This window comes from Microcaecilia unicolor, chromosome 2 (genome assembly GCF_901765095.1).
Source record: "Microcaecilia unicolor chromosome 2, aMicUni1.1, whole genome shotgun sequence".
Lineage (NCBI taxonomy): Eukaryota > Metazoa > Chordata > Amphibia > Gymnophiona > Siphonopidae > Microcaecilia > Microcaecilia unicolor.
Window position 1 is genome coordinate 441,455,168 of NC_044032.1, and position 16,564 is coordinate 441,471,731.

At 43.3% G+C, this 16,564-nt stretch overlaps 1 protein-coding gene across 1 annotated transcript in view; it reads left to right on the forward strand.

The window, feature by feature from the left end:
- Positions 1–13,549, forward strand: part of LOC115462541 (BCL2/adenovirus E1B 19 kDa protein-interacting protein 3-like) — a 49,746-nt gene extending 36,197 nt beyond the window's left edge. The window contains exons 5-6 of the mRNA XM_030192536.1: positions 359–544; positions 12,623–13,549. Of these exons, the coding sequence (XP_030048396.1) occupies positions 359–544; positions 12,623–12,671 (235 nt within the window). The 3' untranslated portion in view covers positions 12,672–13,549. The remainder of the gene's footprint in view (positions 1–358; positions 545–12,622) is intronic.
- The last annotated feature ends 3,015 nt before the right edge of the window (positions 13,550–16,564 follow it).

The following is a 16,564-nucleotide window of genomic DNA, read 5'->3' on the forward strand; positions in this document are numbered from 1 at the left end:
TGGCCCTATCAAGTCCCAACTAAAGACTCATCTTTCTGAAATTGCTATTAAATCTTAAATCCTAATTTTCTCTGATCAGAGCCTTGTTAATGTAAACTACATTTTCTGAAGCCTTCTCTTTGTCTTATGTAAGTTTTGTGGTGGAGGGACTGTCTCTTAAGTCTACAGTGCTGTCTGGTAGCATTTTAAAAATGAGGTGTGGCAGTTGAAATCTTATTCACATCATAGCATCACTCGTTCAGTCCCTTCTCCACAACACGCCGCTAAGTCTCATTCCTGGACCGAGGCAGTCAAAGCCCTTTTTTACAACTTTATTCAGCTTTTGCCTTCCTTTAACATTGTTCACTTCTTTCTGCAGGGAATTTGTGTTTAAACACCCGCAGACAGAGCAGCTCCCTCAGACACAGAGACAGAAACAAGCCATCCTCAGCCTCCAGCAATCAAAAGGCCTGAAGAAGGGCAGTGCTGGGATCTTTTCCACACAATTTCTGATGCTTTTCATCCCCTCTTTACTCTTCAGTCACCTGCTGACCATTGGATTGGGGTGAGGAGCATACTTGGGAGTGTTTGAGTTCTGGTCACCCCAAGACATAAGTAGACTACTGGTGATGGGGTAAGAGAATGTGTGTGTTAGGGGGAGGAGGGGAGTACATGCAATCTCTCACATTCATTCAGGGGTGTAGCTACGGGTGGGCCTGGGTGGGCCCAGGCCCACCCAATTTCAGCTCAGGCCCGCCCACCCAGCTGATCTCTCCAGACTAGCAGCAGCGGCGAACTGGCGGGCGGCGGCAGCACTAAAAGCATAAAGCAGCGAAGCTCTTCGATTCCGTCCTTCGCTTTCCGTTTCCTGCCCTCTCAGCTGTTGGAATGTAATTGTATTTTAACATGCATTGCCTGTCAGCAATCTTTTCTCTGTGATTACTCTGTGACCTCTGATGTGAATTACTTAGAGAGGTCACACTGCTATGCAACTTCCTGTTGGGGGTTAGATGCAGCACATGCAGCACATGGAGCACATGGAGCTCATGATCTCTCCTAACCTGAGAGGATCTATGGTGGTGTGAGCATCCATTACCATCTAAGCACATGGAAGGAGCTGATAAGACAAATGTATAGTAATATGTATATATAAGCCTGTCTGATTATAATCTAACTACAAACTGTGAGTAAACAGATGTTTTGTTACTTCAACTTTAAAGTGACTCAGCAGTGAATTATTCAGGGGTGAATGAGAGAGAGATGAAGAAAGAAATTAACATTTCTAAAGCTGAAGCTGTGTGTACTAAAATCTGCTAATTATTTACTACAAATAATCCAACAAAAGGGTTATGGGCCCAGGGCTCAGGAATTGAAAAAGAAGAGAAATATTACCAGGCAGAAAAAAAGGCCACATTTTTCTCTTAAGTTTTAAAGGAAAGATTCAGTCTGTCTCTCTCTCCCCCCACACAGCAGACAGAAGGCTAAGAAAATGGCTGAGGGAGGAAATTCACCATTGTTCTATTCTCTCAAGGTGCCTAAATTAACTGAGTTTAATTATCGGCAGTGGGAACTAAGATTCATATGTCTCCTTCGAGCAAAAAGATTAAATATATGCTTAGACCAAGACAGAACAGCTGAAAATATGGCTGAATGGGACAATGCAAACTATTATGTGAAGTGCATGCTTCTGGAAGCTCTCTCAGAGAAACAAGCCATATTAGTGGAGGGAAAAGATACACCAAAGGACATTTTATGTAAGCTGAGAACTATGTATGCAACTACATATGCAAAGCAGCAACCAATTTGGTTAGCAGAGTTGAATGAAACCAAATTAAGGGATAAAAGTGAATGTAATGATCACATTATGCATCTTATGTCTTCATTTCAAAAGCTAGAACTTTCTGGAATTCCCATGTGTGATGCATTGAAAAGAGCATTTCTTTTTACCTCACTATCAAAGAAGTTTGATGTTTTTAGGTCTGTAAATGAGGCCATTGAAGGGCAATCTTTTGAACAGGCAACATCAAAACTAAGGCAGGAATGCATAATAAATGATTCTGAGGAGATGTGTTCTCAAAGCAAGTCAGAGAGAAATGAAACAAATTTCTTGGCAAAGAACAGAGGAAGGCGGAGCTATGGGAAAACTCCACCCAAGGGCAAGCTGATTTGCTACTCATGTGGAAAGGAGGGACATGTATCTAAATGGTGTAAGGAAACACAAAACACTCCCTCTAGCTCACCTAAGCCAATGGAACTAAAGAATTTTCAAACCAGGAAATGTATGAAGGACAAAGATAAACACAAGGGCTTTCTAATGGCAGAAAAATCTTTGACTATGGTAAATAAAAATTCAAATGAAAGTACTTGGATTTTGGATTCAGGGAGCACATGCCATTTAACCAATTGTAAGGATTTCTTTCAGGAAATGTGTCCAGAGGAAGGTATTCTTAAAACTGCAAACGCAGGGACTGCTAAGATCCAAGCAAAAGGTATTGGATTCTTAAAATGCAAAGTGTCTAATGAAGTTAAAGAAATTCCTGTAAGTGATGTCTTGTATATTCCCCAAGCAGTTTGCAATATGCTTAGTGTATCTACATTAGATAAGAAGGGATTTGTGATTCATTTTGAAAACAGTAAGTGCACAATCTCTAAAAATGATGAAGTGTATGCTGAAGCTTTTATGCATAATGATGTTTATAAGCTGAACATTTCAGGTGAAGCCTCACATATGGCGCAAGTAAGGAAGAATGATGGTAAATGTAGTCTGGAAATCTGGCACCGCCGCCTGGGACATCGTGATTGTAAGGTGATCCAGGATCTTTACAGTAAGCAACTGGCCACCGGCATTCAGATAAGTGCAGATGCTGGTAAAATGGAGAAATGCATAGACTGTGTTACTCAAAAAGGTGTGAGACCCTCATTTCCTGCATACACAGGAAATAGGAGTAATAAAGTGCTGGACTTAATACACAGTGACTTATGTGGACCGTTTAATATCCCATCATTGGGAACTAACAGATTTGTGCTAATATTCTTGGATGATTTCTCTAGATATTGTGTGGCCTATTTGCTGAAAGAGAAAAGTCAAGTCACAGACATGCTGAAGAAATACGTAGCCATGGTGAGCAACAAATTTGAAAGAAAACCAAAGGTTCTTCAGACCGACAATGGTGGTGAGTTCACTTCACAAAGCATGCGCACATTTCTAGAACAAGAAGGCATTCAGCATATCACAACAGTAGCTTATACACCAGAGCAAAATTCTGTTGCAGAGAGAAAATTTAGGTCACTTGTGGAAATGACCAGATGTATGCTGTCAGATAGCAATCTCCCTAAAAGACTATGGGGGGAAACCATTCTCACAGCAGTGTACCTACAAAACAGAATGCCAACTAAAGGCGCTGAGCGCACACCACATGAGACATGGCATGGTAGGAAGCCAAACCTGTCACACATAAGAACATTTGGAAGTACAGCATATGCTCATGTACCAAAGCAAAGAAGGCATAAGCTGGATTCCACAACAGAAAGGGGCATTTTAGTTGGCTATGCTCCAGGACACAAAGGATATAGAATTTTGAATCTGAAAACTGGCATTGTTGGCATAAGACATGTTACATATTTTGATGAAAACAAAAGGGTTGATAAAGGCTGGATTATCCCAGATGAGCCTTATCATCCAGAATATGAAACTAGAACCATAATAGACATGCCAGTGTATATAAATGCCATACCAAGGCAGATGTCTGAAAGCAACTCACCTGTATCTAACGAGGAACAGGCAGAGGAAGCAGACACAGAAAGGATCATTGAAGAAGACAGTACAGTTGGAGAAGGGGAATCAATTGGAGAAGAACTCTCAGATTTAGAGGATGCGGAAAGGTCAGACCAACCTGTTGTCAGACGCTCATCCAGGGAAAACAAAGGTGTTCCACCCCCAAGACTGTCTTACCTAACAAAGTCAGCAGAAGCTCAAGAGCCCTTAACATGGGATGAGATTGAGAAAATGCCAGCAGAAGAAGCTGCTGAATGGCATAAAGCTGCACAAGAAGAAATTGATGCATTGGATAAAAATAATACTTGGATTCTTACAAAATTACCTCCTGGCAAGAAAGCTATAGGATGCAAATGGGTATTCAAGTTAAAAAGGAATGCACAAGGAAAAGTGGAAAGGTATAAAGCAAGATTAGTGGCAAAGGGATATCTTCAAAAATATGGAGAAGATTTTGATGAAGTGTTTGCACCTGTAGTGAAACACACGACAATAAGAACACTTCTGAGCATTGCAGTCTCAAAAGGCATGCAAGTCAACCACATTGATGTGAAAACAGCATTTCTTCACGGAGATATAACTGAAGACTTGTACATGGAACAACCAACAGGTTTCATAAATACAAAACAAAGACAGCTAGTGTGTAAATTAAACAAAGGTCTTTATGGATTAAAGCAAAGTGCAAAATGTTGGAATGACAAATTGCATGAAATATTGACAAATTTAGGATTTAAGCAAGGTGAAGCAGATAAATGCTTGTACACTAGGTGCACAAATGGACAATATGCATACATTTTAGCTTTTGTTGATGATCTGCTCATTGCAAGCAAAAGTGAGCAAGAGTACAAGGACATTGTAAAGTGTTTAAACCAGAATGTTGAGATAAAAGAACTTGGTAATGTGTCATACTATCTTGGTATAGAAATTGAGAAACAAAATGATGGTTCTTATCTTCTAAGCCAGAAGCAGAAAATAAATGAGCTTATTGAAAGTTTAGGTATGCAAGATGCCCAAGTTGTAAGCACTCCCATGATCACTGATTTTCTGAAGGATGAAACAGTAAGAGAACCTTTACCAGATAACATCCAATATAGATCAGCCATAGGTAAGCTTTTATATCTAGCTACCACATACAGGGCTGATATAGCAAATGCAGTAGGAATTTTGAGCAGAAGGGTCAGCTCACCTACCAAATCAGATTGGACTGCAGTTAAAAGGATGGTAAGGTATTTAAAGGGTACCATTGATTGTAAATTAAAGGTTTCAGCCAATAGTAATCCAAAACTAATATGTTACTGTGATTCAGATTGGGCAGGGGATCATTCTGATTATAAATCCACAAGTGGATATGTGTTTATGTATGGAAATGTACAAATTTCATGGGCCAGTCATAAACAAAGTATTGTGAGTTTGTCTTCTACAGAAGCTGAATACGTGGCTGTATCGGAAGCGTGCAGAGAACTGATGTGGATTGAAAAACTTTTGCTGGATTTTGGAATAGCTGAAAAGAGACCAATCCAGATAATGGAAGATAATCAGAGCTGCATCCGACTGTCACAGAATGACAAGGTTCAGTCACGCACCAAGCACATCGCAACGAAATACCACAACGTGCGAGAGTTGGCAAAAGAAGGGGTCATCAGTCTACACTATTGTCACACCAGTGAGATGACAGCTGACATCATGACCAAACCGTTACCCAGAGAACATTTTGTGAATCTGCGTATAAAGCTTGGACTTTGTATGAATAAATAATTGCATGACAGTTATGCATGAGAAGGGGTTTGTTGGAATGTAATTGTATTTTAACATGCATTGCCTGTCAGCAATCTTTTCTCTGTGATTACTCTGTGACCTCTGATGTGAATTACTTAGAGAGGTCACACTGCTATGCAACTTCCTGTTGGGGGTTAGATGCAGCACATGCAGCACATGGAGCACATGGAGCTCATGATCTCTCCTAACCTGAGAGGATCTATGGTGGTGTGAGCATCCATTACCATCTAAGCACATGGAAGGAGCTGATAAGACAAATGTATAGTAATATGTATATATAAGCCTGTCTGATTATAATCTAACTACAAACTGTGAGTAAACAGATGTTTTGTTACTTCAACTTTAAAGTGACTCAGCAGTGAATTATTCAGGGGTGAATGAGAGAGAGATGAAGAAAGAAATTAACATTTCTAAAGCTGAAGCTGTGTGTACTAAAATCTGCTAATTATTTACTACAAATAATCCAACATCAGCGTCCCGTCCGCCCGAAAGGAAATGACATCAAAGGAAGGCGGGACACTGAGCGGCCAGGAAACGGAAAGCGAAGGACGGAATCGAAGAGCTTCGCTGCTTTATGCTTTTAGTGCCGCCGCCCGCCAGTTCGCTGCTGCGACTACAGAAGGAAGCCATTTAAAATATGTTTCTACTCCCCTGCGCAGTCGTTGCCATTCACTTAAAGCACAGCAAGCAAACCTAGTGAGCTGCTGTGCTGCCTGCATCCACGTTGTCTTTATTCAGCAGAGAGTGGTGAGCAGAGGGAAGGATGGGACTGGGAGGAGTGGTGAGCAGAAGGAAGGAGCAGGAGATAGATGGGACTGGGAGGAGTGGTAAGTACAGAGTATGGGGAATGGGGGACTAATGAACTGGGTGAAAAATGGGGGAGGAATTTAGGAGACTGGGTAAGGGAGAGACAGAGGGGGGAATGGGAGTGCTGGAGAGGGAATGAGAGGGAGATGATCAAAGGGGAGAGAGAAGCATCGATGGACATGGATGGGAGGACAAGGACCAGGGAGAGAGGAGAAATTGCTGGACATGGAGGGGAGGGCAGGGGAGAGAGGAGGATTTCTGGATATGGATGGATAGATGGATGGAGGGCAGGGGAGTTGTTGGACATGGGTGGATAGAGGGGAGGGCAGGAGAGAGGAGAGTTGCTGGACATAGGTGGATGGAGGGGAGGGTAGAAGAGAGTTGCTGGACATGGATGGAGGGAAGGGCAGTGGAGAGAGGATGGTTGCTGGACATGGGTGGATGGAGGGGAGGGCAGGGAGGGAATTGTTGGACATGGATGGAGGGGAAGGAAGGGAAGACAGGAAGGAGATGCACATGGATGGAGGGGAGAAAGAAGAAATTCTGGACATGGATGGAGGGGAGGGAAGACAGAGGAAGGAGATGCACATGGATGGAGGGGAAGGGAGAGAGAAGAAATGCTGACATGGATGGAGGGGAGGGAAGAGAGAGGAAGGATATATGAGGGAAAAGGAAGAGAGGAGAAAAACAGCACATGGATGGAGAAAATAGGCAGAAGCTGGATCCACTGGACAGTCAAGTCTGCGGAGGACCCAGCTTTTACTTACGGACGTAGAGCAAGAAATGAAGAAGAAAGGAGGAAAGTAAAGAAATAAATGGAAAGGAAGCCCTGGAAACGGAGTTAAGAGGACAGATAGCAGCAGAATCAGATACTGGGCCAGCATGATCAGAAAAACAAAGTCACCAGACAACAAAGGTAGAAAAAATCATTTTATTTTCATTATAGTGTTTGGAATATGTCCGCTTTGAGAATCAGGTGCTCAACATTAAAAGTTTATATTTATTTATTTACTTATTTATGGCATATTATCCCACATTAAACATGAATTAGATTGGAACCTGGGATCATTTAATTTTTTTTTCCTGGAGAGAGCATTGCCTCCCCCCCCCCCCAGGCTCTCTCCCCGGCTATAGCCAGCTCTGCAATTTTGAGGGGAGGTGGACGGGGGGTGGGGTCGCAGAGGGGGAGAGAGCCTGTTGTTAAACATTTACCAGCAAACCACTGTCTAGTGCCCACCCATCCATCCTGTTGGCCCACCCAAAAATTGACTTCTGGCTACGCCACTGCATTCATTCCTCTCTTTAGGGTTGCCAGACAGCTGATGTTTGGTTGGCATGTCCAGTTTTCTTGAAGAGAGGCTGGCAGAACTAAAAAAAAAAAAATTGCAATGGAAGCACTGGTTTTCTGTGGAACACTAGGCTCCAAACTGCCAGAGTCTCCCTCCTTCTTGGATTGTTATATTCAACTGGGACTGTCCCAAGGCCCGATGACAGTGGCAGCTGTTCAGCGTTAAGGGGCATGGGCAGAGAATGAGGCCCTGCATGTTCTGCTCTAGGCTTCATGATAGAGGTGGACTTGGGCATGTCACATATGCTGATTTGGTCTCCTGCACTCTTTAAGGTTAAACTGCTTTTTTAAAACCTGACAGCCTCAGGACTATTCCAAAACTGTTTAAAAAAAGGCCTGCAGGGCAGGGAAGGTTAAGGGGCAAGGGTGATGATTGTGAGGGTGAGGGATGGGTTTGTTGGTGATCTACTCCCCAAGGCTGACCCCAGCACACTCTCTCAGAATCACCCTGAGCCAGCATCGTGCCCTGTGTGACATGCTCCCTAGGTCTCCATTCCACCCACTGCACCATGACCACTTCAGGGGAGACAGTGGCCAGGCAGTAATTTTTACATCATGTCTCCTTTGTTCCCTGTGGGGCTGCACTGCTCACAAAGTCCTCGGGATTGCCCTGCAATTGGGCCCGACCCCCTCTTCCCTTTTACAACAAAGAGCATGCAGGAGAGGGGATGCAATGACTGGGAGAAGAAGGCTTCCCTTCCTAGGTTTGATTACTTCATAAAATGAAATAACAGAATTGTGGAACTGTCCTGCTGTGCCTGTCCTTCACATAGCTCTGCTAACACCAGGGGCGTATCTGAGGTTCGGCGGTAGGGGGGGCAGGGGCTAGAGTGAGGGGGCACATTATAACCCCCCCCCGGCCGCTGTCCCCCACCCACTGCCGTTAACCCTCCCCCACCTACCGCCAACCCTTTCCCCGCCTACCGCGGTCACCTACCCCCCGAGGTCCGCTCCTGCCGTTTTTTAAAAATATTACTTCAGCTGGCGGGGGACCCCAACCCCCGCCAGCCCAGCCGAGGTCTTTAACTTCTTCATCGTGCTGTTAAACCTGCAATGCATCCTTCCAGTTAGACGGAGTCTGACGTCGCAGCAGGAGCGGACCTCGGGGGTAGGTGACCGTGGTAGGCGGGGAAAGGGTTGGCGGTAGGCGGGGGAGGGTTAACGGCGGTAGGGGGGTCCAGGGCGAAATCTGCGGGGGCCCTGGCCCCTGTGGCCCCACGCAGATACGCCCCTGGCTAACACACATCCATGCAGGTCTGGGCAGCCCTGCTTTTTAACTCCAAGATATACATTGGACTCTGCAATAGTAAATACAGGGTTATAATTCATGGCTATAATATATAACACTATGAGGCAGGAGTTAAAAGAGCAACACCCAAGCAAATGTCCCTCTATTTGAAGCACAGTTTGGTCATCCAGCCTCCAATATCTACATGGTTCAATGTGAAACACTCCTGTACCTCATGAGTCACATGCAGTTTGAAAATAAAAAAGCTTGTGACCCCCCAAGGATGCTTTGTAATTTAACACAGTGTTATACATAAAACATGATTAGATCCTAATATAAACTCTGAAGAGAGAAAGGCAACCCTGCTGAATAAATAACTCAGACACAAAGCATGCATTTTATTTGTTAACTAAAAGATTTAGAAATAACAGCATCATAAAACTTTATTCACATCAAAGAGTCAATATTAAAATCAAGTTTAAAAGACACTGCAAATCTTTCAGACCAGCAACAAGTAACCTTTCTGATACAAATGGTTTTCAGCCCAACATATTTCAACGTTCTGCTTGCATCAGGGTGCCCAATCCAATTACTGGTACACAGAATAAGTCATCTTCTGAAGGTCAAGGAGGCAAAGAGAGACACCCTAATTTTGTCATGAAGGTGTCACTTATTGTATAAGAATGTTAGTTCCTGTAGACTGTAGGTGAGAGGGCAGAGATGTGCCCCCACCCCCCTTTGCAGATAGTAGAAGCATGTGATTACCATACCCTCTCTGGCCGGTATTCAAAGTGAGGCTCCTGTCTGCTTAAATTGCTTTCCACCGCCTAACCCTCAATATTTGGCAGCACTGAAGCAGGCAGTGTCGCTGAATATTGCCTCTGACTGGCCCCAGAAAAAGTGGACAGCTCAGGGTCGGCATTAGGGAGAAGCTGGGAGTTAAACCCTCCCCAGTCCCCTGCTGCCTTTCCTCCCCCTCCCCCAATCCACCGCCATTTGAAGTCCCCTGAAGCTGCCTTTCTTCTCCCTCCCCTAATCACTGCTATTTGAAGCCCCAAACCTCCTCTCTCCTGGAGTCTGGGTAGGCCTCCATGGGCCTACCTGTATCCCTGGTGGTCCAGTGGGGGACGATATGGGCAGCAGCAAAGCCCATTCACTCCTGCCTCTTGCCGCTGCCTTTTTGCAAATGGCTGCTGTAACCTCTTGTGGTTGGTGTCTTATGCAGGCCCTGGCTGAATATCTGCCGGGATCTACATAAACTCCAGCAGCAAATCCCACAGAAATTAGCCCCCAATATACAGTGCTGGGGCTTGGACATGGCTAGTCTAGCCGTCGATGTTAAGCATTTCAAAAATGTTCACCGCCGTTGGCTGAATATTGGGGGGGGGGGGGTCTCTGTTAGGGAACTGCTGCACCATGACAATTCCATGAACGCTGTGTGTCAGTGGTGCAATGAATGCTTTAAATAATTGTCCCAAACTGAGAGTTGGGGCTTGGCTGCATCGTGATGAAAGGCAGGCTGGCTGGCTGGTCCGCTCTTTGAGGACAAGGAACTTGGTGCACTGCCAGCCAGAGGACGTGGCGCATTTATTAGCATTTCATCATTTGCCGCTGCTTTAAATGCCTAGGTGTGGCAAAATAGAGGAGTTTCATGCTTGCGATTTGTATTGTTATTCTTATGGCATGTATTTCCCTTGTATGGTGGTGTCTGTCCTCTGCTTTAAAGCTGTTGCAGAGGTGACTGTTTCTTCGTCTTGAGCCCTGAGGGAAAGTAATCTGCACTGCTATTCGCCAAATACCCTTCAGTGTTAATGCTCAGGCCTCTGATTGGCCCTGAGGTTCAAAATCCAGGCAGTATGTGCTGGAAATCCCCAGTCTCAGAGAGGGAGTGTGGAGGGTAAAGATCTCTGCACTGACACCCTGTTCAAAACCTGTGAGCAGTTATTTTCCAGAACTCCTCACGTACTAGTCAGGTAGTAAGAAAATGTCTAGTTAGTTTTACTGTTGATACCAGTTATTTTACCTGTTAGTGTTTGCTGTTTTTATCTTTTTTTTTTTTTACAGTTCACTGTTACACTTTTCTGATAATAAACTTATTAGTTTATTAGCTCTGTTGTCTTGGACTGACTAAGAATCCTGGTGGTTTGTGTTTTTGGACTGTGGGTATTTTCTAAGAACTATGGGACCCCTGGGATTGTGGCCCCAGTGTTCTTAGAAACCACCGGGGAATTAACTTGCAGGTGGGAGACTTGCCCAGAGGCAAGAGAAACCCATTGCAGTGGGGTGGAGGGCATGCCAGTGTAGAACACCATGCACATGTGCAGGCGGGCATGAGCAGTGCTGGGACAGACGGTTGCTAGGCGTTTCGTGACACTGGGCTTGCGCGCATTTTTCTCTCCCCCATCTTTGGTCCATCTGTGGGGATCTTTTCAGTTGTCTCCTGCCTGCTGTGTAGCTTGTACATCTCTCGTCTGCAAAGAAGTGAAGGCTTAAATATCACAAAAACCTCTAAAACACTCCAGCCATATTATAGTTCCAAAGAACCATGTGCTATTCAAAAAAACTCATAGTCATAAGAATCCTTATACAAATTATTTGTCTTTTTATTGTGGTGGCACCATCAAATAAGGGGCAATAAATCATGCCCAACAAACGCAGCACTTTAGTTACTGATTTTATCTTCTTATAATCGTAAGTCCCAATTTATATATAAATGCATGTTTAAAATAGTCTTTCATCATTTATCCTCCAATGTTATTTTATGCAAAGAAGCTTTAAAAATAATAAAGGACTTATCTGGCAATCACTGTTCCTTGAAAATAGGATACAGCACATACAGTGCCACAGGAAAGCTGACATGATTACGTTTCGAGCTAAAGCTCTGCGTCAAGACATGGCTGCAAAATTTCAATGCTTCACAAGAATCTCTTTTAAAAAAGAAAATGTTATGCTGCCCTGGAGTAATCCGAGAGTACGCAAGTGTTTTTTTGTAAAAGCTCGAAACGTGATCACATCGGCTTTCCTGTGGAACTATTTGCCCAGTACCCTATGTTCAAGGAACAGTGACTGCCAGATAAGTCCTTTGTTATTATTTTTTAAAAGATTCTCTGCACAAAGTAATGTTGGAGGGTAAATGATGACAGACTATTTTAACATTCATTTTTATATAAATTGGGACTTATGATTATAACAAGATAAAAGCAGTAAATGAAAGTGTTGCATTTATTGGGCATGATTTACTGCCCCTTATATGATGGTCCCAGCACAGTAAAAAAGATGAAATAATTTGTATAAAGATTATTATGACTATGTAGTGTTTTATTTTTTTAATAGCACATGATTTTTTTTGAAACTTTATATATGGCTGGAGTATTTTATAGGTTTTTGTTGTATAACTTGGACATGCTAAGGGTTTTGGTTTATTTTTATGTTGTATGATACTGCTGCATGGTTTTTATGTTTGCTTGTTCATGAGTTAGCCAGGAGGCAAAGAATTTCAGTGAAAAATTAAGTAAGATTCATGGAAATCAGACTCTGCCCTCTACTGGTGTTTCTTTTGCACTGCAGCAAGCAAGGTCTTGAACGCCAGGAAACCTACTGGCTTGAGTTTGATAATTGTTTGCTAGAAAACAGGACCCTGCAGTGCTACCTACTCCCCCCCTCCCCCATGCAGCACTTAATCTACTTTTCTTTTGGTTTCCTTTCTTCTCAGAATCTATATTGGCAAAAGACTGGCAGCATCCTCTGCAAGCAGCCTGTGAGTCCAGAATACAGAAAACTGCAAGCTCAGGACATCTCCCCTGCTCCCTGTCTATTGCCTCCTCTCACTTCCAAATTCTGTGGAACTGTAGATGGGACACTGTCTGGATAAGGAATTGACCATGCTGATCTCATGTGAACTGGAACAGAAACTTTGTTTTGTAAGGATGAAGGATGCCTGAAAGCAAAGAAAGGAAAAGGAAGCAAATGATTCAACAACTTTTTCTTTCTTTGGGGCTGGTGCTTGTGAACCTGAGAGAGCAGGAGCCTGGAGGCCTGTTGCAATGACATGGCAATCATCAGCATTAGAACTATGGAGAGGTGCAATTACCCATCCCCTCAATGGATTCCCAACAGTGATTGCTTGAATGGGAAGCAGTGACTTCCAGCTCCAGCAGTAGGTGCACTGTTACTTGCTCCTGCGGAAAATATCTCTCAGGAGTGGCACTGGCACACTCATGTCCCAGTTCAAGCGATTCCTTCCACCTCCTGTCATCTTTATCCAGTACTCGGCCCAGAGATCACAACACGAGTCAATTCAGTGCATACATGTTAAAAAAAGAAAAAGAGGTGCTTGCAGTTAACAAGGGAGCATCTAAGACCAGATGCAAGGATTCATATCTGCAAATGCTTCTTTGAGAAGATAGTGGTCAGTAGGGACTAGAGCCTGAAGCCTCCGTCTCCAATAAGAGAGGCTTTTCTGTGTGAATTACAGAAGACAGATCTCTGTTCACTATTAGCAGTCAGAGTAGTAGACTGCAAAGGAGAATAAACCAAGGTCCAAATCTGACTTCTCCCACTGACATTTCTTATGCCCTTGGACAGGTCACTTTGGGGCTCATTTTCAAAAGAGAAAAAAATATCCAATAAGTGGCATAAAGCATCATTTGGATGTTTTTCTCACCAAATCGTCCAAATTGGTATTTTTGGAACCCGTTTTCCCAGATGTTTTTCTATGCAGTTCATCTACAGTGCATCCAAATCTCAGGGGGCTTGTCAGGGGTGTGTTAAGGGCAGGATTTGGGCGTTCCTAAGACCTGGATATTTTTCAGCCATAATGGAGCAAAATGAAAACGTCCAGGACTGAAACTAAGACGTTTTGAGCTAGACCAGTTTTAATAATGACTAAGTCTCAAAGTGACCTAAATGACAGATGACCATTGGAGGAATAAAGGAATGACCCCTCCTTACTCCCCCAGTGGTCACTGACCCCCTTCCACCTCCCCAAAGATGTAAAAGAAACAGTATATACCAGCCTCCATAACAGCTTCAGATGTTAAGGCCAATCCTATTAGAGCAGCCTGGTGGTCAGTGCAGTGCACTATGGAGAAGAGGACCCATGCCCATAATCCACTCTTAACTAGTACACTTGTGGTAGAACATGTGAGCCCTCCAAAACTCAAAAACCTACTGTATCCACATAGAGGTGACACCTGCAGGCACAAGGGCTATTGTAGTGGTGTACAGTTGGGTACAGTAGGTTTTTGGTGGGTTTTGGAGGGCTCACTATACAATATAAAGGGGTAAGGTGAGATGTGTACTGTCAGGATTGCTGGACACACTTAGATTAATATTAAACCAGCTTCTGATTTCAGAGAACTCCCCCCTCCCTCAGGAATCACTAAGGATAGCAAATGGCCTAAATGTTGCCCAGCTGGCTGATAGCCCTGTTGTTTCTCAATCACTCCTGATTAGCATAACTATGTCCTCTCTGGGCATCTGGGAGCAGTGCTCTCTGTGAGAACAAAGGAAGCCAGACAGAGAGGCTCCATAACTAGGGACTTCAAAGGAGAACCTGTGAAAATGGTCACCTTCCTGACTTCAGAAAGTAAACTGCAGTTTGTAAAGGAAAGAGCTGAAATCAAAGGCTGGGAAGAAAATAAGTTTTTTGATCTCTTTCTGTTCTTGAGGTATAAAGCAGAAGCACACGGCTCTGCTCAGGTCACTTCTCTCTTTGTCTTTCTCCCTGCACACACCCATCTCCAGCCACCAGAGCCCCGGTTCTGGCCCCCCTTTCTTCCCCAGCTCTACCCCAAAGCTTTCTCTCCCAGAGCACATGGCTCTGCTTTCTTAGGCACTTCTCTCTCTTTATCTTTCTCTGCACCCCCCGCTCCCATTCTTACCTTTCTCTCATTGATTCCCATCTAAACACATACACAGGTACAAAATTGTACTATTTCCCTGTACTAAGTGCTGTGAGGCTATATATGTACATGCAATATACTTTCTATATATATCCAAACCCATGTGGATTGTGTATTCTTTGGTAACCCACAATACTGTGAACTGGACCCGACTGCCTCTATGAACCCACTGCATCTGTGAACTGGACCAGGGACCATCCCTAGACAACGATTGCTGACATGTATCTGGGTCCTTGTATGTGAAGTCCATTGCAGTGCCCCCTAGGGTGCTCCTCTGCTGGGTTGTCTGTGTGGCCAGTGAACTAAAAATGCTGGCTCCTCCTACATCCCAATGACATGATTTTGTGCGTTTTTCACTTGGACTTTTTTTTTTAATGGCCCAAAAAGATAAATGCACAGAGCACAAAAACATCTAGCAAGTGGCCACTTTCAGGGAAAAAATAGGTGTTTTGCTGTTTCGAAAATGGCTATATTTGCTATTCAGATTCTGGACGTTTTGAACAAAACATCCAAAGTCGGACTTAGACCTTATATTGAAAATGCCCCTCCAAATCTCCTTTCTTGTACTGTAATGACCTGATAAAATGTTGTAAACCATTTTTAGCTAAATAACAAAAATGGAAAAGTGGTTAAGAAATACAAATTATAAACATATAAATGCATGGTTCAGAGCACCTTTCTGTAACCTGGACGTGCCAAGTATCAGGTCTAAATACAGATGTCCATCTTTTTTAGACATGGATGTCCCTTCCACTTCTGTGATCAGAGTTGGAGGTCCATATTTTGGGCTCTCCCTAGTCCCACTCAAAACATGCCCAGACTACACCCCCTTGCGATATGGATGTCCTGCAGTGCTAGATGTCCATATCCCGCCTTTGTAAAATTGGGATTTAGACGTCCATGTAACATGGGCATCTAAAACAAGAATAGAGATTCTAAAATAACCACCAAAGGATCGAGAAATATTTAGAATTGAGTTTGTGGTGGCTTTTATAATTTATATGTGGAAATATTCTCTCCTGACAATGAAAGGCTATTGTATTTATACTGAGTGTTATTTTGTCTTGGTACTTTAAAATATGTGTACAGCCAGGTGTTGGGGATGCTTATATTCGGCCAAGCTGTGATCTTATATAATAATTGGAAATGTGTAATCTAGCTGCTTCAAATTATTCCCTATATTCTTCAACACATATACATAGAGGTAGGGCTATCAAACATGTAAATATAAATTATTACATAAAAAACATCTGAATTTCAATGCTTCTATGTATAAGCTATAACCTGAAAATTTATCAGTTTGGGATTAATGGTTGTTTCCTTTCAGAACTGATGGATGTTTAATAATGTTTCATTGGAGGGTTGTCTTTAGCTAAAACCAAAGTCTAGAATTTTCAGCAGGATTGCAATCTTGGAAACAATGGGACCAGACACTGTATCATCTTTCAATTGTTGGAACTGAGACCTGGGATCTATAATCCTATGACAGCGGCAATAAACCTCTGCAACCAATTTGCTGATCCACATCGAGAGGACATAAAAAGACTTTTACGTGCTAATATTCATGCAAGGTTTGTAGGAGCAAGCACACCACTTTTCTAATAAATACCAGACTGCCCTGGGACCCTCTTCAGTTACAGCTGCTGTCTTCCTCACACCTCTTGAATTGCTGTTCAACTGTGAAGCGCTGCGTACGACTGGTAGCGCTATAGAAATGATTTGTAGTAGTAGTAGTTGTACCTGCTCTTGCA